This window comes from Plectrocnemia conspersa, unplaced genomic scaffold (genome assembly GCF_051122295.1).
Source record: "Plectrocnemia conspersa isolate PC_06_02 unplaced genomic scaffold, ASM5112229v1 ptg000002l, whole genome shotgun sequence".
NCBI lineage: Eukaryota > Metazoa > Arthropoda > Insecta > Trichoptera > Polycentropodidae > Plectrocnemia > Plectrocnemia conspersa.
In genome coordinates this window covers 11877727-11902885 of record NW_028277166.1, presented here as the reverse complement: position 1 = coordinate 11902885, position 25159 = coordinate 11877727, and the positions used below count along the sequence as shown (strand labels likewise).

At 28.6% G+C, this 25159-nt stretch overlaps 1 protein-coding gene across 1 annotated transcript in view; it reads right to left on the bottom strand.

The window, feature by feature from the left end:
- The window catches only part of Ggamma30A (guanine nucleotide-binding protein subunit gamma-e), a 128124-nt gene extending 104501 nt beyond the window's left edge, over positions 1–23623 (bottom strand). Inside the window, exons 1-2 of the mRNA XM_088181528.1 lie at positions 23396–23623; positions 5702–5884 (exon numbers count right to left, since the gene is read on the bottom strand). Of these exons, the coding sequence (XP_088037654.1) occupies positions 5702–5814 (113 nt within the window). The 5' untranslated portion in view covers positions 5815–5884; positions 23396–23623. The remainder of the gene's footprint in view (positions 1–5701; positions 5885–23395) is intronic.
- Between the last annotated feature and the right edge of the window lie 1536 nt (positions 23624–25159).

Genomic DNA, 25159 nt, shown 5'->3' with positions numbered 1-25159 from the left:
ATCACGATATTTGTAATGAATGATTAAAATAAAATTATATAAGCTCTTAAACTTGATAGAAATTAAACTAACACACTAGAGTCCATATAGGATTTGAATCCAGGTCTTTCAGTTATTCGTCACTGACTTACACATAATGCTGGTCGGAAAATAATTAATCAACGCCAAAATATGCTTGGAAAAAAATGTTATTATTTGAAGAACTTTAAATTATGACAAGACATCTAAAACACACCAAGATGAAACTACTAGAACCATGATTTATTTTTTGAATTGAAAGTTTTTGATTACCACCTTTAAGCTGCATATATTGAAGTCTCTGTTTGTAAGGTTCAGTGCTTAATATCTTCTCGGAGCTTAGAAAGCAGTCGAACCGCGACAGGAATCCGAATCGAAACCCTAATAGATTAGCTAGAGAGCTCGCCTCAAAAAGGCGGCTATAACCGTTTGCCCGATGGCAATATTCAATCGAAGTTTTTATATTTATGACTTGGGTTCAGGAGAGAGAGCTTTATTTTTTATTTGATAGATAAGTCGCGTATATCATGTCATAAATGACGAATATAAAGAAATATAGCTACTCAAAAAATATATCTTGTCTTGCGTGTTACTAAAAATAAATACATCGTAATGTTAGCAAGTCATTTTAATATATATAAAATATATTTCATTTGTGGGTGTAATTTATATGTACGTATAAAGTATATAAAACAATTTAATAGATAATTTATAAGATGAAATTTTTTGTTGTAACTTAACATATTTAAAACATATTTTTTTGGTAGGTAATATATAAAACATATTCACACTTTTTTTTATCAAAGGGTATTTCCGGATACTATCTTTGTCATTCTGTAATTTTTAGGTACAATGGCGTAAAACCTATGTGAAACTAGCCGTAGGCTTTTTATAGCATACATAAGATAAGTTAGTCCCAAAAGTTTAGCATTTAACTCATTTCATATCTACTCTTTTTATCTTAATTTAAAAAATGCTGGTTTTTATAAATAAAATTATACAAATAAATTTTACAATGTCGTTCTGCTAATGGATGCCTGAATTATTAAATTTTCTCGCGAAAATATAACGACTGATTTTCCAGAGTTCTATCAGTTTTATCCAGCAATCATATATAATTTACAATTCAGATATTCAATTCAATCAATCACAATATAAGAGAATTTTAATATGAACTTTAAAGAATTTATTTTTCGATACTTTTTAAGATTGATGCTTATCCGTATTTTTTATATTCACATACATAATTAAAATGTTTATTATGTGAAATTTATTTTCGAATATACATATATCTGAACGGTTAGATTTTTGGCAATATTATTATTGTATGCCTGATATAAAGCAATTCTGATTACATTTACGCTTCACGAACATAATGTATTTTTTGCAAACATTACCTATATATACAAAATATGACGTCAAAGGTCAACAACGAACGTTGAGAATTTTATTGAAAACGTTATACCTATGTACGTGGTAGATTTTTTTGTGTACGCCATATAATGTAGACATAGTAAGGAAATATTTATGTATGTATGTGTGTATATATTTTTTATTTTCCCTACGTTATTTCGGGCCTATTCTTTGCGATCCTCCGTTTACGTTCACGGGTACATTAAAAGCTCGTTCTTCTTGATATTTCAGTTCGCTCGTTTGTTGCAAAATGTATTTAATAATATAAAATAAAAATAGAAAGATTTGGAGAAGGAAACTCCGAATTTATTTTCCCTACGATTCCATTTAAATAAACTTTAATGCTTTGCTATTTCGCAATGTGTGAATTCATAGATTTTATCTTAATGTTGATTGAAAAAAATGTTCATTTTGCAATACTAAATTGATTTCAACTCTTCATTTCCGACAGTTAGAATGCGAAAGAAAAGCTTGGTAAAAAAATAAAAACTTAGCTTCTGGGTGCTTTAATCAAAAGCAAAATATTTTTGTAATCAATTTAATTATATAGGGTGAAAAAGTTTCACATTAATTTATACAAAACGAGGCTGCTTATTAAATAATCAATCGTTTGTTTCTATAATGTGATTATAATTAATTAGCTGATTTTTATATATTATATAATTAATTATCTCTAAGCTTTTACTATTATTACCAGAAAATGTAAAAGCGATTAATTGAAATTGAGTTATTTAGATTAAATAAAATATAATTATATTACAAAAGTCGGTATATGTAATGTATATAACATTAGGCTCAGATTTTTCCAGTTTTAAAATATTTGCTTTCACAATGGATAAACCGGAAGCTTAGGCACGAAACCTATCCACGATAACTTACCTGGAATACCTGAATAACACAAAAAGTATGACACGTACCTAAGCGGAGTTTTATGCGCTTTTAACGTTTTTTCGCAAAACAAAGCTTTGAACGCGATAAATAAAGTTGAAAAAATTACAAAAGACCGGGCGCTAAAGCACAGCTTCGCTCAGAGATTTTCATATATTTTATACACAGGAACATATAAAGCTGTATATTATATTATATTTATTTTAGTAAGAGTCAAGTTTATTTAATTTATGTCAAGTTTATCCGTATATTATTTTATTAGAAAAAGCTATAATATAGTTTTATTTGTGAGAGATGTACTAAAAATTAAAATGCAAGATAGTGAATATTAATGATTTTTTTAACCCAGTTGACTACACCGTTTTAGCTAGGATCCGTATACTGCAGCAGCTTAGTCAAAGTTACTTTGTGCCTGAAATTAGATTATTTTCTTTCTTTCGCGTGCAAAAGGAAAGTCGTGAACTTAAAGGAGGAATAAAAAACTGAGGCAATTGTTTAAGAAATTAACGATTTATGCGTTTTATAAACAACGCGAGAGTTAAAATACACTTTGCGAATCTTGCTGTCAGATTTTTATAGCGATAAATTCGATACTATATTAAAAAATAAGTATAGAAATAAATGCTATATAATTTATTTATGAAGTTTGTTTATGTATCTATTAACTAAAATATTCTTTAAGTAGGTTGTATACTTGCAAGGTCAACCATTATATCGATAAACTATAAATAAAATTAAGTCTTGTCGTATACATACTATATAGATGTTTTTCTAAGAATTGTATTGCAGATATGATATAAAAAATAGATCGTTATCATTATAAAATATACTTTTAACGGACATTAATACAATTGTCTTTTATACTTTTGGCATACCCTATATTATTAGCTAAGCATAATTTATTGTAATAATATGATAAAACTGGATTGCATTGTACATTGATAACATATACACATATAATGACAAAGTTCGTTACGCTGAAACATTGTTAAAATATTAATATCACCAAACTAGCCGGTAATGCTAGATAAAGGCGTGTATCGGTGTTTGACAAGTACTGATAAGTACAATCACTAATGGTGCAACATATTTTATTTCAAGCATACAATAATCGTACAAAACAATTTTTTATACTAAAATAATGAATGACTATTAATTTATCAGAGAACATATTTTATTTAGTTAAAAAAAGTCTAATTTTAATTTAGATCAAATTAGGCAACGACCAAAAAGGACATGTAAAATATTTTTTACTGTTTAAAATAAAAAAATAGTTAATTAATCTATTTCAGTAGTAAAATATTTTTTAAACTCTGGATTATACGTGTAGTATGGTGTACAAATGCATTTACAGCTTGCAATAGTTTTTTGGATTCTTGATACGAATAAATATATTTTTTTAAATGTTTATAGACAATTTTTGTTATTACCATGATTTTTAATCCCATATAAATCCTAGCAATTTGCATTTTTTTTCATGTCTAGGGGAGCAAAATTAGTGATTAGTATATTATTATAATTTTTCCTAGATTTCCCTAGTCTCGCGGATGAATGTCGTAATAAATATTTAAAATATGTCGTTCATAGTGACATATTAATTGTTAATTATAATAATAAAAAATGTTACTAATTTATTTCGGTCCGTTATTCATTATTTGGTAAGTAGTTATTGATTGTATACTTCGTTGTAACGCATTAAGCCAACGAAAGATTTATATTTTTTTTTATAAAAATCAGTCAAAAACAATTTGATTTTATTTCTAACTAATTTATAAGTATACATATTTGAACTTAGCATTTCACGTTTTAAATATTGTGGTTTAGGTAATTATAATTGTATGATTTATGAAATAAATAAGACTTAATACGTTACAAATCCACATATTTTTTTAAATCAGTTGGTTCAATTTCCCATAGAATTTTATCACAAATAGGTATTTCATAAATATTTTGTAACTAAATAAACAAAGACTTTTTGAAACTATTTAAAATAAAATATTTTAATAATAGCGTTTTAATAATTTGATGAAAAAAATAATAATATTGAGCTGTGAATTTATGTTGAATAAATAAATTTGATTTATGCTTTTTCTTAGCATAAACAGTGTTTTTTGGCATTGTTTTTCATACAGAACAATTTTGCATTTTTTGCTTGCTGCAAAGATAAAATAACGAAAATAGTCATACAGATATGTAATATAAATTAGTCGTATTTCAATATATTTTTTGGACTTATTAATTTAAGCTCATTTTCAAATTTAGTGAAATAAGGAATTATTTTTAGTATGAAAATGCTACACAAATTAGTAATTTACAATAAAATATTGCTATGAGAATTAGTTTTTTCTGTATAATTAGTCGTTTTTTGACACTTTTCTGATGTTAATGTATTAGAAATAATACATTACTGTAAGTATTAGTTTTTTGTATAAAATTATAGATTTCATTATTTTTCATAGATACTCATAACGTATAAATATGAATTATTATGGTAAGATTATTTGGTATTCAATTTATTATATATTTTAACAATAAATTCCAAATCACGAAAAGCAAAAATATTTATCATATACTTGATAAATTTCAAATAAATGCTTCTTGAATCATAGAGAAATAATTTAAAGAGCTAAGTGGCAAACTTAGCTGTAAAACATTATAAAAACAACATTAACAACAAAAAAATAATTTAAGAAGAGGTGTCAAAAAATCATTGCAATTACATTATTTATTATAAAAAAACCAAGCTTTTAAATATTCTAAACATAAAAGTTTATCTAAAATAAAAATGTTAAATTTTACGGAAAAAAAAATAGAATTTACAAAAATGAAATAGAGCCGTATTTTTACATTTAAATCATACTTTGTGGCAAACATTTTGATGTACAGTGAACGTTTGGCATACTTAGATTTTTAATGCCCATTTAAAAACACTGCTCTATAAGAACTTAAAACAATAAAATAAAATGCTTAGGCGTACGTCATCTTTTTACTCTAAAGTAAAGAGAGTTATAGTATATTATAATTTAGAAATGAATAAAAAATTAACTCCAATACAACGAATACGCCCTATTAAAGTATCCGGTATTGCTGCATAATTTCAGTAGTGTAATTGGTACGACTTATAGGTACCACACTAGAATTACAGCATACAATCATATACAATACATTAACCATTATGGAGATATGTCACCGTCGATACGTGCCAAGAAACGAGCCTACATCGGCGCGGCCCCGCAACATAACCTCAACGACAAAGAAGAAAAGGCGGTGAGATCGATCGGGACACGTCAAACGGCATGCGTGCGACGCGACAGCGGGTGACGTCCGCGAGAACCGCGCGACGCGTTTGTTTTTCCCGAAAGAGCTATGTGCATGTACTTACGCCGCTATGGACTTGGAGAGGGGCCAGCGCTCCATGGACGCCTGGTACTTCATGTTCTCGATCTGCTTCTTGAGTGCGTCCTTGTCCATGGCTGCGAGGATACTGGCTTCCATGGCGCAGGTCTTCCGGCGACCAGGGGGTGGCGGCGGGGCTGCGCGGGGTGCCGCGACGCAGAGGGGACGCCTGCAAACGACGCCGACTCATTCAGACATGTTGTATAGTTTGTTCGACGGGAATGGGTGTGTTTGTGGATGGAGGGAGTGCATGAATACAACCCACGCTGAGTGGGGTGCGAAAGTGTACGTGCAGTACTAGCAATTCAAAGAGGGGATAGGGCTAAATGCTCTAATTATATAGAATGAGGGTGGTTAAAATAGGGCAGTTGAATATAAAGTATTATTAAGCAAATCGATAGCATTTTGCTAAATTTCTCACTACATAGTTTTAGCATTGCAGTTTTGAAATAGGGTATGTTTTACATTATACGTATGTCGTACATTTATATTTTATAAAATCCACTTCGCTTGGAAGCAGATATATTTTAAACTATTTTAATATTATTATTCCAACTACAACTGTATATGCAATTCATACATAATGTAAATAGATGGGTGCCGCATGAATTAATTGGACGGCAGAAAATAAATTGCTTAGAAGCTTGTTTATTTGCTGTCACAGCATAAAGGCGTACCATTTCTACACGCATTATTATGTGTGAATAGAAATTAAATATTTTCGACAATCAAGTGTTCGACATAGTGATTTAATAAATAATAAGTGACAAAACATATGCACCAACGAAGCTAATAGTATATGTGTCGTGGTGGTTTTCCAAATATTTAATTTAATAAGGGACCAATAAATATAAATATGTAAGTTTGAAAATGATAATGTATTGTTTTATACACATTATAAATAACATATTTATTTGTAAAAGAAATATTCCATATAACGCGCCACGAATCTCCGAACAGAGTACATTTTCCCGACACCACTGATACTCACACATTTGTACTTAGGCCCGTGCATATGCACGTGTACGCTACATGTAAATTTACTTTGGGAGTAATTTCGCGCGTTTGTGTGTGGATCTGCAATATCTTTCCTTATGTCAACGGTGTCGTTGTGACCTAGCATTTTATAGGTCTAGTAAAATATATAGAGGTAATAAGTGTCCCTACACAGTCGTTTAATTTCTTCCCTTACACCAGCTTGGATGCAAATTTACCACCTAGCAGTAGCAGCAGACCTATTATTCAATATTTTTTCAATTCTTTAGTTCTTGGGTCGAAGATAAAAATAAAAATAAATTTATCGTTATACCAAAGGGCACTCTTTATCACTATCATTGTTTTCATAAAATAACTTATTTACGCTTTATATTAAATGTGTTAAAAAAAATATTTTTTACAATAGCTACATTTATTTTTAAATATATATTTATTTTTATTTTAATACGATAATTATCTTTACAAACCTTCTACTATAACTAATGGATGCTAATGGTTTTTAACAATTTTCATTTTAACAATTTTGTTATTAGTGTTTTTTAACATTTAAAGCAATATGTGCTCAAAAAATTTGGTGCTTATAAGAAATTTAAATTCATGTTTTTTTTTAATAAATAAATGGTAGTTGTAGTCTATTCTTTTTTTTAAGATATGCATGAAAAGGTATGTCTGATTTAAATTTTTTTAATTTGTCAAAAAATAAAATTTTTCATTAACAATTTTTGATTTGTCCTAGAATTCAAAAATAAAATCAAATTAAACAAATATATGTTATATATAAAATATGATTATAATAATACAGTATATTAATAAAAACATTTATATTATTTATGAACAAAGAACTGGATGATCGTAGATGAGAAAAACCGTCAATTGAATGATGATTTGTTATCGAAACACTAGAACGGATCGATCTACTTTGATTGATTACAAAGCATCGAGATGGAAAGGAATTTATGAGATCCGTATTTATATCCGAATCGTAGAAAAAATTGTCAATAACAGCTGTTGCAACATTATATTAATATTATAAAAAGATAAATATAAAAAAACCTCCTTGGATAATTGACAAATGAGATTTCAGTTTGCCGATATTTTATTAAGCCCCCATATATTTTTGAAACCTGCCAATTCCCACGCAGAGCGATTATATAGGTATTATAATTAAAGATTTTAAATTATCAAAGTAAATATAAGGCCGATTAGAGTAGTTAGAAAATCGTAAATATTTTTCGTAAATCGTAAGATCATCGCAGATTATGTTTTTAGGTAATTTTTAAATCAGAATTGTGATAAATAATTAAAATAAAATCGAGCTATATCATGGGTATTAAGATAAAATAAATTCAAGCCGATGTGTTACTGATTTATACTTTGATTATTGATTGTGTCGATATACACACCTGTTATGTTTCAATAGAATATTTACATTAAATAAATGAATTTCTTAATCTATTAATCATTTAAAAACTGATTATTAAAGTACTAATATGTATTTGTGTATATATGAATAAATACAATTAGGTATAAGTGTGGCATGACTTTGAAAATAGCTCTAAGCAACGTTTATTCATTTTTTTCCATCTTAGTTACTACACGCTTCAACAGTGATTCTATAATTATTTTTATTTTTATTTTTGGGATTTTAGTGAAGTACGATTTAATTAATTTTTCTACCAAATCATACTTAGTATGAAAAGTTTATCGATCAGTAATTTATCTACTAAAGTTCTAAGTTATAGTTCTAATAGTTACTTTAAAACATTAATAGCAATTTTTACTAGATTAAAAACATTTGTATCATTTCTTAGAATAGAAATTTAGTTTTATTTTAATTGGACGAAACAAACTTGTATTATATGTATTATATGGATTTCTACTATACTAAAGAATTCGATATCAATTTTTTACAATAATCTTGACTGTGAAATTGTGAGTAAAAATACTTAATTGTATCCAGTGCTTGGTTTACAACCATGAATCTTTTAAAAATAAATGGCGCTCGAGGTTAAACGAGTAGTTTTCCAGGAAATCATTGGGCGGTTAATTCTCAAAGACAAATGGTAAGCATTAAAAATTTGTACAAAAATACGTTTCATTTCCACTAAGTCTCGTGATCAATCACGAAGGACTAAGGGCGCTAGCGCCGAAGAAACATTCTCCTTTAGAGACTTAAAAGCTTTTTTATTTTGGATTACGTCGGGCAGCAGACATTTTTTCCGACGTAATATGACAAAATATTCGCGCTGTCACCCGTCTGAGAAAATAATGACGGTGGTCCCAAAAAAAAGAACAAGGGATAAAACAATGTGAACCATGACGGTACACAAACTTTAATTATGTCATACTGCCAAAAATGATATGTCGATAGATGCGAAATGTCGAGAAAATACTATTTTTCTTCCAGCGAAAATTTAATATCACGCAAAAAATATTTATATAATAAACGCCGTAGCGCTCTTGATAAGGGTTCTATAATTTATAATATACAAGATGGAAAAAATTGAACCATTTTTTACACGCTTATATCTTATGTTTCTTTTAAGCTCAAGAAAAAATTGAAAATGCTAAAGGATAGTTCCAAGGTCATGTAACTATAATAATCCAGAGGCGAACCATTAGCAATTTAAAGTTCTATAGAAAAAACATATCAATCTCCATATAAAATAGCTAAAGTATATTTTATTTTTTGTAAAAATACTATAACATATAAAAAAAGTATATACTGACTTCTATATTATATTGACTTTTTCTCATTTTCTCAGCTTCGTATTTAAAAGTGCGACCTTTGCTCTACGTTTCGTAATTTTGCACTTCCAAGTTTAGAAATTGGTATGGATTCTGTTTTTTAATAAAAAAAATTAAATTATTATGAAATATCTGGAAAATTAAATTATAGTTTAATATTGATTTAATAGTATTGTGAGGGTTTTACCCACCTGTTTAATTAATTTAGAAAGCATTCTAACGACCATTTTGACCTGAAAGTAAGACCTAATGATAGAAGAGAGATCTCGGGACAAAACAATTGCGTTAATAATTGTTAATATTTCACGAACCACATATTAACACATTCGTCTTGAGACGTTAATAACTTATAAGTAGCCATAAGTATCGAAAAAACTATTTCTTGTTTGTAAATAATGCGCGATAGACAATGCGTTATACTTTGCGCGAAAGACTATTGTCCGTTTACACATTTTTTAATGATCACCTAAATGGCCATCGGACCATTTGACTTTTATGGCATAAACTCATTTCGTGAGTGTATTCAAAAAGCGATGCAATTGACCCGCCAACATCCTCATCTATGATTCGTCAGAGTTGTCTTGAAACGGCAATATAAAAATGTGACGCACCAAGAGAAACGCTAAATCTAGTATTATTACAAGAACACATTACGTTAGATCACAGTTGACAATAATTTAACTCGACACTCCAGCGAAAACTCTCGACTTTCAAGACCTGATATTTCGATTTCACTACCTGATAACGGCATCTACATTTCAATATACACGTGGTCTATTTTGGTTGAAAAGTTGCACCCATTCGGCCTTAAAACACGAAAGTGTGTTCTTAATACCGCAAAATTATACATTTTTAACTGAGCTTTTCATTGTGATTTTTAATCATTATACGTATTTTTTTTTAAATGCTGTTACAATATAAGTGTGTATATAATATAACAAGCGTAATAAATCACAAGTCCGTGATTTATTTTTTCGTTGGTAATTTTCTCCTTAAGCCTATTCGGAGCTAGTTCTTTCGATTCGTTAAGTTTTCCATCGAACCTTTTTTATGTGTTGAGATGTATGGATGCGCGAAAATAATAAATATAAATTGAAGGCAAAGTGTCATTTGAAGCGTAGGCATGGCACTGAATAGCGCTGAAAAATCCTAAAGCAAATGTCAACCGTGAAAACCTTTCAAGCGGGCTGAAAGATCAGTCAAGAATGAGAAAGCACATATAAAGCCGGATATGGGCCGGAGACTTCTCTTCAGTTCTGATGTTGTCGTTTTATATCCCAAAGTAAGGATTATGTTTGCGTTACGTTCAGACAACACGGTTCGTATGTGGAACAGCAACTAAGTAAGTAAAAGCTCAAAAAAAAACATGCGTTTATTAAATTTTGTTTGTATTTGTAAATATTTTTAAAAAAAGTACAAGAAAATATATTTAGAGACACCTGTTGATGAGAGATGAAACTATTCACATGTAGATAAAACAGAGCGCATTTTTATCAATATTGATTTAAAATATTTCATTCGAATTTTTCATAATAATGTTACCATTTTTTTTAAGACACTATTTCAATTCTAATATAAAAATCTAAGCACTACACTATTTTAAAGAATTGATTCCTCATAACTATTATAAATAACTTATTTATTATAAAGTTGTAAACAAACAGCTTTTATTTTAAAAACAATTCATATAAGTTTTTATTATAATTAATATTATATAAATATCATACACTGATTTTTTCAGACTAGTAATTATTAATTATTTATATTATTTAATGGATAAATATAAAGTATATTGTCATAATAATCCACTAACTATAGTCATCAATTACATATATATATATATACATATATATATATATATATATATAATACATAAATTACTATTGAAATTATTTAGAATTTATTTGCTGAGATCGTATTATTTTTAATAATTGCAATTAAAAAAATAATATTTTTGAAACAAATTTTATTGATGAAAGAAAACATATTAGCCATTAATTTTTACGATGGCCATATGGTAAATATAACACATTAAGTGCCAGAAGAGAATGACATTAATGCATGAATTTAGTTAAAAGACAGACATTTACGGTTAGTTATATTTGATAAAATTGTTATTAAGATATGACTAATGTATAGATGTATTTTTCATAAAATATTTGTGTTGGTTAAAAAAAAATAACAATGTACGTATGTACAATCTAAATATAGGGTATAAAAATCAGCACTGAATGAATTACAATACATATAACAATGTATATTATTTAACTTTAAAACAATTTTATAGTATTTTATTGAGGCAAAATTGTTAATTCGCTAAGAAATTTTATCAGATTATCTAAAAAAGACATCATAAAAAAACTGATCGCATATTTAAAAGAAGAGAGAACCCAATTAAGTTTTATTAAACATTCATTTTAAATGCTCTATTTATTTATATATATTCTAAAAATAATTAGATATAGCATAAAAATATGCTTAGTAAATATAGTTTAATTTGTTTCGAGGACGAAGGTGCATGACTTTACAGCCAAATACACGCAGGAGAAGCTATCAGGCTGTGGAGTTGAAATGACAGGTCTTTGAAATTGTATCATAAACGCGGCTTTTAGAAGCTGAAGAGTCTTTGCTGGGGTGTCGAGTTATATATTATTGTCGACTATGATATCGAAGGAGCAACTGGGATTTGCCGTGATGTGCTGTCGATCCTCTGATGTCTCCCAAGTGTCCCAAGTGTCACATATTTTATGATGGAGAGATCTCTGGCAAATCACAGATAAGGATGTTTGCGAGAAAATTGCATCGTTTTTTGGACACACCCCTGAGGTGTATTTCCTCTCCGGCAATCGGTAACCATGGAGTCGAATAACAAGAGTAATGTGCGCAGTAATTTTTACTGTACTTATGGCTGATTAGCGTCTAAAGACGGATGTGCTATTAGGTGGTCCGTGAAATTTTTTCAATTATTAACGCAATTGTTTGGTCATGAGATCTCTCTTTCATTGTTGTATGTATATAATGTTGTGGCCCCACTCCACAGTCGAGATTTTTTTGAATGGTCGTAAGAGTGACCTTTAAATTATAACAAACTATCCAAGCCCACACAAAAATAAATATATAATATGTCTCTAAAGATTTATATACATGTAAAATAATATTTATTAATTAAAAACGGTTCATTAAAATGTTTTAATTAAAATACTTATTTTTAAAGGGTACGATGCAAATCTGTTTTATTTATGTTAATGACATAGTCAATTAATAATGTCATAACTGGTAATTAGTGAAAAATACAGAATGGCGATAATTAGCAGATTTTTGTACGTTTAAAAAATATTTAAACACACCGTTATTTATACGCGTTCATCAACAAAGGACTTTAATAACGAGCCGCTATATAAACTCAAGGGTCAACTCATTACTCTAATTGCGAGAAACTCTAGTAGAATATATTATACCCGATTTTTTCCCCAGACGGGACTTGATCGAATTAAAAAACTGCTCAAACCTCCCACCGTACGTGTGTGTTGCGTCCACTTGTATGCTCTCGGCGAAAGCGTTAGGTTCATTAGTTGGAAGCGTGAATTGGCGACAATTAGTCATGTATCTTAGGTCAGCCACATCAGTCGGGGGTCTTAATGACCCAGAGACAAGGGCCTCAGCAATTAACCGAGAAACGTCTGAACGGTAGCGCTGTGCTTCAACAATACTAAGCCAGGGTTTGCGGGCGTTATATTATATATACAATTAAGAAAATATTCTGGATAAGCTTCGATATACATGTAAATAAAGTCTTAGAAAAAATGCTTAAAATTTTGCATGATCAATGGATTTAATAATTCGTGGCAATTTGATTTATAAATTTGTGTAATAAAAAATACTGCTATAGATTTTGCGACAGAATCTGAAGTTTGAGATAGTAATATGCGCCTGATTCGATCGATATATTTTCGATGCTATTTAAAAACGTTTAAGCCATTCGAAAGCATAAGTGTCTTTCATATTAATTTTAGTCTATACTCCAAGTCAAACTAATCAAATGTGAACTGAAAAAAATGCTGGTAAAATCAGTGCTCATATACGCGTCGGAGAAATAGATGTTAAAAAAATTTAAACATACACTGCACGTTTTAAACACGTAGTTTTACATTAAACTATTATTTTAATAATTTCTCATCGCTGTAATAAAAAACGCATTTACCTAATGGCACGTGAATCTGTTTTAAACTAATAAAAAGTATTTATTAATCAGTACTAAAATATAGCTACTGCACAATTTTTGTCCAATTAGTAATATTTTTACTATCGGCTTTCAAAAAAATGAACTTCATATAAATCTATTTTATTTAATTGGACATAGCTTCATGATTACTAGTATTCATATTTCAGGGTTAAAATAAAAAAATAAACATTTTTTGTCTACCTAGTAATATTTCTGCTAACGGCCTTTAATGGTTGTAATTCATAATTAACTATTTTAATAAAAAAAATAGTCATAACAACTACATTTATAGATGCACTTTATTATTAGTATATTTTTGTATTTAGAGTAAGAAATTATTAAAAGTACACTCAACTCTTTTTTCACACGATTTTGAAATAACACAGTCCAAAAAAATAATGAATACATATTTTTACATGAATTATTTGTTCTAACACGATTCCCAGAAACAATTCTATTTCATATTTTTAATTTTGTGCGTTATTGGGTTCCGGTGTTTAAATAAAAAGCATCGCATTGCAAAATTAAAAATAATGAAGATTCTATCCATAAATCAGTAATTATGGATCAAAAATTAGTTCCAAAAAGTCATCATATAGTCGAAATATTACAATATATTAGAAAAGATGGAAAAACTTCAATTATTGTATTATTTTTCCTTAAACAAAAAAGGTACGTATGTAGATACAATATTTTAATAAAATTATTTTTAGAATTTATTTATTCGGTTTTTATTACACGATTTTCTATACTACATTATTATTTTTTCAAATAACACGGTTTTTTAAATTTAGGGAACCAATCTTCGATTTTTCTATGTATTCTATTACTTTTTTTACACAGTTTTATGTGGAACGTATCCACCGTGTGAAAAAAGAGTCAGGGTTAAAATGAAAATAACTAAGCATCTTTTGCCCATCTACACCATATTTGCGTTAACACAGTCAGTTCGAGAGCTACCCATTTCATCATTATTCATAAATTTGGGATTATTACCCTAATATTAGAATTACTTATCATTACTGCTGTTTATATTTTGAACAAATTTATAGAAATTAAAAAGATTACTATATTTTTATATTTATCAATCAATCAGAGTAATGAAAAGTATATTTGTATATGTATTGTATGCTTTATTGTATGCTTAATCATAGGGGCATAAACTCAAACTTGCCATATATTTCTGAATTATGAAATGGATACCTCTTGAACTTACTTGTTAAAGCAAATATTGTATAGTAATATTTCTACTATCGGCTTTCAAAAGCTCTTAAAATAGACAATTTTATTTACTAATTGAAATTATTTTCAAGTTTGGGCAGAAATGCAAATTTAAACATTTTTTCCCAACCAGTAATATTTTTGCTATTCGCTTCAGAAGCTCAACTTTCACATTTAACTATTTGATGCAATGATTGGTAATAATAAATTAATATATAATTTAAGTATTATCCTGTATATTAATTTTAGGTAAAAATTTATTAAAGTATATAAAAGTCAGGGCTAGAAGTTTAATTTTTTTTGCCTAAATGATAATATTTCCACTATTGGTTTTGAGCAGCTTAACTTTCATATTATACTATTCTATTTAATAATTGGGCATCGCTATAATAATATTGTTATAACCAACAGGTAAATTGTACATTACTTTTATTAAAAATAAATTCTCATAGCAACAACGAATTTATTTTTGTACACATGTTACAAATTAATTTAATTGTATGTAATTAATTATGTACATGTATTTCTCATAAATAATTAAGTATCATTAGTACACGTGTATCGTATTAAATATTTAGTATAAATATGGAGCAATTAAAATAAATAAAGGTCAATAACAGTCGTCACAACGACACACAGTTGTATTATTGCTGGAACATGTACGCCTCACTTATTTCTGGCTTACACTACCACAGCGCCCCCCCTGGAGGGCGGGCGGAAAAATATAACTTTTTTATTAGCCTGTATATTTATTTTATAAAATAAATTTTATAAGCATATAAAAGTCAGGGCTAAAATGCAAGACTAATATTTTTTAACTAGTTATATTTTTGCTATTGGATATCATTTACTTAAATTCACAATTTTTTACAATAATTAAAAATTTAAAAAAATAAAATAAATTTCTATAAGCAATTCTTAATTGCTTTCAATACAGAAAATATCTTGTAATAACACAATATGCTTTAAAGTTTTTAACTGATATACACTGACCTTAAAATAAAAATCTTCAATATCACATTAAACATTTTGAGAACATGAAAACTATTTTATAGCATTATTAAAAATATTTATAAATAAACTTATACCTAAATTTGACCCGTCGCTTAAAATAATAGATAAAAAGTCGATCCTTGTTTGAGCAATTAAATTATTTTTTGCCGATTCTTGTAAAAATAAACCAAGGCGCAAAAAACACTTTTGCATTACAATTTTAAATTTATTTATGTATTATGTATAAATTATATTTCTAAACACCTAAATATATACTTTACAATATGTTTTAAACTAGTTTGATGTTAGTTAAATATATTATTATTAAAAAATACAAAAGCGAAATGATTTTTATGCAAATTAATTTTTTAGAAGAATTTCATATTTCAACTAGCTAATCATATTTCACTTTCTTGATAGCCCTAAAATCACCAGATTACGTCTAGATTAGCCAGATGACAAATTATATATGAAATCAGATTACCTAGCCACATATACATGTATGTACATACATTATATGTATGTTACATTTATGTTATACTACTTGTGGGTGTTATAAAAAGCAAATCAGTGCACACTTGCTGCTGTGCCGGGCGTATTTCATACGGGCCATAATTAATCGCATTAGCACGATCCCGCCGGCCGCAAGTAAAGTGTTAAATTAAAATACGATAGTGGGATATTATGTATATACTAGAAGAAGATTGGTTATAGTACATAGACGTTCCCTTGCTTGGCGGTGGCACAAATGGCGAATCCATAGGGGCCCGCACGATCATGAATTATTCAATTAGTGTTTGGGCTGTTGCGTTGCGTGTGGTGCGGTGTTGTTCCGACATCCCCCAATGTAACCAAAAAATAATTATTTTTATTGATCTTTCGCTTACTATTAATAGTAGCACGTATTAATTCATCGAAAGAACTAGGAATTCGGGCGTGTATCGTTCAAATTTCTAGTAAAAATGTGTGACTATTTATAATTGAAAGAAGCTTAAAACCAGCTGAACATGCTGACGATTTATTGTGTAATAAATTACACTACTTTGTATCAGCAGTAGTATATGTTTTGTAACTAGTATTAAATTATCGTTTTTTTAAATATTAGGAATATTTATACAATGAAGTATTAAAGGTTAAGCTTCTCGTGCCACCCAGTTTGGGTGACGCGAGACCAATGATTTGGGCTGGATCAATGATTCACGCTGACCAACTGCTAGATGATCTACCTATATTAAGTCAATAGCAAAACAAAATGTTAATGGAATATTTTCTGGTATTTACTTTCTGAATATGATTTGTCATATCACATACAAAAGTTTGAAAAACTGTTTGATTGTCTCTTAAAGATATGTTACTTTATAATATTTATATTGACAATAAACCCATAATATAAAATATATTTGTTGTTAATGGAAAAGAGTTAAAAATAATTGTAAAAGCAAATCCAAAAACAGCTGTTAAAATATTTATATTTGACGTACGAATTAATTTAATCAAATAATCAGTGCATTATTTTAAAGATATGTAATTGATTTACATCCTCTAAGATTTACTTTATTAAAAATAATATAAATATTATGAGTAGGTCAATGCAATAAATAGGTAATATATTTTTTTCATTAAATAATCGATTAGTTAATTTATATCATACGTTTTATTAAATAGTTAAAATACATATAGAACAAGGTATTTTTTCTCAGACGTAAATAAGTATTCATTAATTTTGTTCCACCACATCGTATCTGTCGTTGACTGCCACAAAATAAATGCTTTTAAGCATGTAATATTAAAGAGCTACGATACGTCGAATAATAATTGCAAATTTGTACATTTTATGCTAATATTATTATTTTTTACCATAATGTAAAAAGCAATTTTTTATGATATTATGTTCATAGTAGCTATGCAAATGGCTATTTATTGGAATTTATTTTTAAGTAAAATACAAAAACGAACATTCATACCTGATTTTTTCGTTCTACTTGAAACAAAGCTACCATGTGGCCTGAACAGGAAATTCAAACCGGGACACGTGGCAAGACTCTTAATTAAGCAATTATTGCCATTGTGAGTGTCAAAGGAGTAACGTTTAAAACAGGTTGTTTAAATATAAATATATATATATATATATATATATATATATATATATATATATATATATTTATATATATATATATATATATATATATATATATAAATATATATATATATATATATATATATATATATATATATATATATATATATATATATATATATATATATATATATATATATTTCGGGATTCACCGCTATAGGAAAAAACTGTTCGATATTTCGGCAGTGATACTCCTGCCATGGTCATGCGTTTTCAGCAAGTGATGTAAGCAATTTGTGAGCATAGCAAGAATATCACTGCCAAAATATACTCTTATATATACTGTTATTTATTTAGTTTTAATATATAAATTTTAGAGGATGTAAATAAAATATTTTTAAAATAACGCAGTGATTATTTAAATAAATTAATTCGTACGTCAAAAGTATCATATTTTAAAGGCTGTTTTTGGATTAGCTCTTACAATGATTTTTAACTTTTTACCAATAACAACAAATATAGATTATATTATGGGCTTGTTGTCAATATAAATGTTATAAAGTAACATATCTTTAAAAGACAATCAAATTTTGTATATGATATGAGAAATCATATTCAGAAAGTTAATACCAGAAAATATTCTATTAACATTTATTTCGCGATTGACATAATATCTGTATTTTTGCGAAATTTTACGGTTGAAGTTGCATCTTCAGAAAATGTCTCGTTTGCCGGATTAGACCCGATCGATTATTTTTGATGCGCCCTTATCTCTAAGAGTCTCGTGTCAATAGAACTTCGAGTGCCACCACAATAATCTCGGTAGTCGTTCAAGAGCTTCGAAGCAGTGCGAATGAGCGATAAATAAAAACTCTAAAAATAAAATACACTTTTAGACTTTTATCCATGTAAAGTCATATTTGCTTCTTTATTATGAGGCTCTTTTAGCCCAGCTTGCGTTTGCCTGATAAGAATAAGTCGCAGCCTCCAGTCGTTAGTCATGATTATGTGTGCAAGACATGTCAAGATGTTAGCAAAACTCACTTTTATAGGACTGGAAAAGTGATATTAACTATTACACAAACGCTGTGTGCTTGTTAAACTGTGTGATCTACAAAATAGGAAAACTGAACCGTACGTGTACGGTTGAAACAATGGAAACCCAACACCATTTATAGACGCGTGAGGAATAAGCACACGAGCGTGAATGTCTGTGTACAGGGATCGATTGAAAACAAACCAGATGTCGGATGTTATCTGACGATGCTGATCTGCAAAATGGAGTAAATTTCTGATGTTACATTGTCGGAACGGTTTGCGATTCTCTTATCTTGTCAGCGCCAGATTTCTGACATTTGATCTCGCGTATTCTCCTTAAAATGAAATATACTCATACAACACCGCGTATTGTGCTTTGAGCGAACAATACTATTTTTGTATATCTATTTGAATAGGAATGAATAAATTTTGAAAACTTGTCCCATCAGAACGTGTTTACCATTTCATCATTTTTTATCATTATTATATATATTCGAAATGTAACGTCAACAAATATGTTTACAATACGTGTGATAAAAAAACATGGATTTCGTGCACAATTAGTTTTTAGTTTAACTCATCTATGATGCGTACGCCAATTTTGACAAAATACACCGTCAATTAATATTGTTAGTGCATTTCGAATTATTTATTTTGAAAATGACGAAACAAATTAAAATAAATTTTGCGGTCGTGTACATGATACGGATACTATGATAAAATTAAAGATTTATGAATGATACAGCAACTAAACCACAGGCAATCATCAGCAGGTAGCAAGCAGGTCCAAAGCAAAGACTGAAGAAAATTTTTGAAAGCACAATAAACCAAATGTCATAAGTTTAATAACACGTGGAAAAGTTCGTGGCTTTGTGTTATGCCGACCGTTGCAGACCGTATGCGACAATAGAGAGATTAGTTAAATTTAATTTCCATAACGTGCGTTTGTTGCCTATAAGTACGCACAAAAAAAAAACTATTACATTGTAAAATGCATTACTAGATTTAAAAATTTTCAACGGACACGAAACATTAAAAAGTTCGAATAAGTATGGTTATAACATCGAAACAAAAGTCATGTCGTCTCATTTGGATCACCCTAAAGAAACATGAGCAAAAAGCACGTTGAGTTTGATCAAATGGCAAGTTCCTTTTTAATGTATTCTTTGCTAATTAAAATATAATCTACTATAGATTTTCACCAACATTTCATGCGGTTGAAAAAAAGTATAACTTTACAGTTTTACATCGTTTACTTCAAGCAATTCTAAGAAAATTTAATTTTTAGCAAACAATTAATAGATTTCGCACTACGATGATGCAATGGTTAATTTTTTTTTAATGTTTATTACAAAATTAAAAACAACATAACATGAATTAAGGAAAAACTTTTAACAAACAAAAATACATAAATGAATTATTTTTAGACTATTTATAATTACTACATTCACTAAAACTGGACCTGGAGATAATACAAACTTAATTTATTTCTTTAATGCAACATGTGTTTAGGCATTTAATGTTTATATTTAAATTTATGTTTGGTCTTATCGCAGTCATCGATTTTAGATTAGTGGGTTATTTTGATTTTGCATAATATTTGTATAGTATTTTTTGGTAGGTTTATGGCAATTTTGTTGAATTTATGGTATTTATAATCTACGATATGATTTATTAAGAAAAGTAAAAAAAGGTGTGTCATAAATTATTTTTAATGATTTGGAGTGTTAAAGTGTTACTCCACAACGAGCAAGCGTTTGTAATAACTTGTATAATTAGTTGTTTATACAGAAAAAATGTTTGTGCTTCTTCTGTTAAATATTAGTTTTAGGGCTGCAATGGTATCAAGCCATTTTCACTTAAGTTTTGGCACTGGGACATATTTCAATACTAATTCAACGAGATATGGCTTTTTGCAACTTTAAATTTTCCCACAGATAAGGAGGACATTGAACGAATAATGTTTTATGATCATTAATGGGATAAAGAAAAATCGTTAAATCAGTAGAGGAGCTAATTACACAAATGTTTTGCGAATTGGAAAAAATCTGGCCTACGTGTATTATATCTGATTTAGATGGACTAATTTAAAGAAAACTGAAATTCAGACATAAAACAGACAAGTCATTATTTCGATTATTTATTATTTAACAATTCAGTCAAAAATAAACTTTTCGTAGCGTTAGCGTAGTCCGTAACACATAATAATATAAATTAATAATATAGATGTCACCGATTCCCAGACTTTCAGTCTGGTGGTTAATATTTAGTTGCAGATATTCATTATATCTAATTGACCTACTCAGATTGTACAGATTTACCCCGTTGTAACGTATTGGGCTTACACCTAGCAGGTTACAACGGAAAATTAAATAAAAAATTAAAATATAATAAAATAGTTCCGACAAAATAGTGCCACGTCAAAACAGCGCAACGCAAATATAAAAAAATAAAAACAAAAATATAAACAATTTAAAACAAAAATAATGTTTACAAAAAAATCCATAGAACTTAACAACGATATATTAAGAACCGTGAAAAAATTAAAATGTGTGCTTTTAGAAATTAAACTACTTGGGAACGGTTGTTTTTTATCATTTCTGTGTTCTATTGATATTTACGTATAAATTATTTATATTTCTTAAGTTTTATATTAATATTTTTGTATTTTTACTTTTTTTTATTCAAGGCGCTGTTTTGACGAGACACCATATACAACATAAGAGTAATTTACCTAATTAAAAAATACATCATCAAAAGTAAAATTCAAGTGATAATCATCTTAAAATCTGCTTTATAGACTTTTGAATAAAATGCAAAATAAACATTGTACACTATTACTTATCATAAAGTACTTCTGTATGTTTATTTTTTGATAACAACCACAGATAATATGAAACTAATCATACTTTATGGAGAATTTGTTGATCACGTTATTAAACGATAAAATCTATCTTTTTTATGTTTATTTCGCATCTGTATTTATAAACGATAAAATATTAAACTTTATTAATTTAAAAAAGACTGTTCCATTAATTAATGTTACATATCTACATAAATAATAAAGACAAATTGAGTTTAGATGTGGCACATTCTAAGAAATTGAAATTTTTTAAATGGACAAGATTGTTCATGCCTTATTTTTGAAATCAACGATGTTTTCCTAATATAAGTTAATACTAGATATTCTGCTAACATCTGAACTGATGTCAAAATAGTTGTTCCAAATATATGGTTGATGGTTATGCACATATAAATATGTAAATACATATTACTCGCACACGGGATGTCAGCAGTTAACGCATGTGAGATGACCTCATCGCCTCAGTCGTGCGTATGTATGAGATTGCATTTTGTACTAATCTGAATGAAATTTTATGCTTCATCTGCTGCACCTTATATGAAGTTTTATGACAAACTATAAACGTACACTTTTAATACCAATTTACACTTGATGTTCACGGTTGCAACAACAGGTGTTTCATATATAAAAATTGTGGAAAATCACTACACTATATTTGTGACACTGAAGTAGAAAATAAATAGATTTATTAAAACAATATTATATTGAGCTTTTAAGAATAGTATTAGTACTAATAATTTTACTAAAATAATACTAGCACAGCCTGTACACGTATGCATACAGATCCTTGCATATTACTATATGTACATACATCGTCGAATCGAATCAAATAAACCTTTGTCAGGAGATACCTACTCGTCTCTAAAATCCGACTTGGGCATGCAAATGTTGAAATGTTAAAGTCTAGGGAATATACCGAACGAATGTATGAACTATAATATATAGTCTTTGCGCGCATTTGTATGGGTTCTTATTGTGAAACTCATACACCATAGAAAAGAGGGGAAGGCTAAATTTTCATAAATTGAGATTTTAGTAAGGTTGCAGGGAGAAACACCCCTATTCTCCCTTGATGTCTTCATATACACATAATATCGACGAGCTTATAAATAAACTTTAAATTGCGTTTATCTGTATACGTTGATTTAGTGCGGGTTTCGATTATGAAGCCGATACGAATCGTATGGAAATATATTGTATTATTGTGTTACGTGCATATTTACGATTAGGTCTAAAGTTATTAAGGAAGGGGATGTAGTGACTGGTATATATGTATTATATATACTGGGGTGGTTTTGTTGTTAGAGTGTAACGAATTTCGTAGAAATCTATATTTACGGTCGCGGGGCGTAAACACTTGTTACTGGATTATAATATTGTATATATAATATAATATAGGAAAAGTTGGCGAATAAACAAAAAGGTGATAAGAGAGATAAGCTGTTTACGACTTTTAGGATTCGATTCGATTGTCGTTTCGTGTGGGATAACGACGTTTGTGTATTTGTGTGTATGTACTCACCGAAAGTTTAAACTCGCGAACGAAGTTTAAGGCCGGGTTTAACTCGGATGTAAGCGGAATTCGGAATTCGGTTTCCAGTAGGTACGCGCGCCCTTGAATTGTTGTGAATACTAGTACGCGATTATTTCAGATATACCGTAATGATCGTGTGTGAACTATGAGAATGCAATGCAATCCAGTGAGTGGTGACGGTAGACTGAACACGGGGGCAGCGGGCTCTAAACCTTCGTGGTACGGGGGAGGGGGCGACGACTCGCGTGCATTAGCGACCGATTCTCAAATATTTTTTACTAAAAATCAGTCAATTACTAAAAAAAATATTTATTAGTAATTTATCGGTTAGGTTAATTGCCTGTTATCGTTACATTAATGTATGCAAAATAATAGTGAAACTATACAGTTTTCTTTTCAATAATAAAATCCTAAATTTTAATATGCGTTACACGTAGCCGTACAAAAACATAAAAAAAGCTTATATATTCTCTATAGAATTGCGATAAAAAAATATTAAAAAAATACCGAAATTTATTTTTAAATACTGATTCATTTTTTATACTTTAAGATACATATTTATAATCAACAGTCCAAAACTAAAAATTCGATTATTTATACAAAAATTATTAAAAAATCTACAGGCGTTTGCAAAATTCGCTACAACGAGGACAACACAACCAACAACCACTAAATAAGAATTAAGACACCAGACTAAAATCAAAATGCAATATTACACATTTTAATCAATAAATGTTACTATGTATGACCTAGCTCGATTAGCTGAATTTAGGAAAAGATAATCTACGATAATCGATCATAATTATAATTTAATATAAATCACTAATTCCAACCTATTAGACACGATAGAAATTTAAAAACACTATGTTTCATTAATCAATGCCTTATACTACTGTTTTATAGTTTTATAGTGTTGAAAATGATTTTTATACTCTGTTTTCAGTATATTATACAGTCATTACAGATGGAAAATATCACAAGTGTATGAAATTTATAAGGTATTGGGGAACCAAAAAAAATTCGAGAGAGAAATTGTCATTAAAACAATCAGTGAGATCAAAAAACCAAGAATTGGAAATAGTGACTTTTAAAAATAAAAAAGACTATACCATTGGTAAAACCTATAGAGCTGTAGCGATCACATACATACGACCACATTTGAAAGGGTCATTGTCTCAAACTTTTAAACTCGCGTTAATTACTGTGACCAAAAACGATCATTTTAATAAAAAGCAGCAACTAAAATCCTGAGAATTGCCTATTGATGTAACTCACAATGTGCTTAACGTTTCTATTTAGATACCGTTCAACAAAATCTTGATAGATTAAAATAAAGCTAAAGCAAGCATGAGCGATTATTATCGAGTCAATTAAAGAGCTAATTGAGATAACGTAAAATTTTTTCCAGCTCGCGGGCCGGATTAAAATATGTTGGATACTGGTCTGCAGGTCGTGGCTTAAAAACCTATGTGCTAGGTGATTTTTATTTTATTTTTTAATGACAATCTTTTATATATTTCCTATCAAATTGATTATGTTTTATTATGTTTACAGCGTATATGATTTTTATTGTAGATAATATATTTTTACTGATAATTATCAATATACAAAAAACTATCTACACATGTACAAATTTCATAATGTGACTCATATACTTAAAAATGATTTACTGTAATGAATTATATTTTTACAAGGTATAAAGATACAAGGCGTTTATTTATATATTTTTTTCTGTATCTGTTATGACTGTAT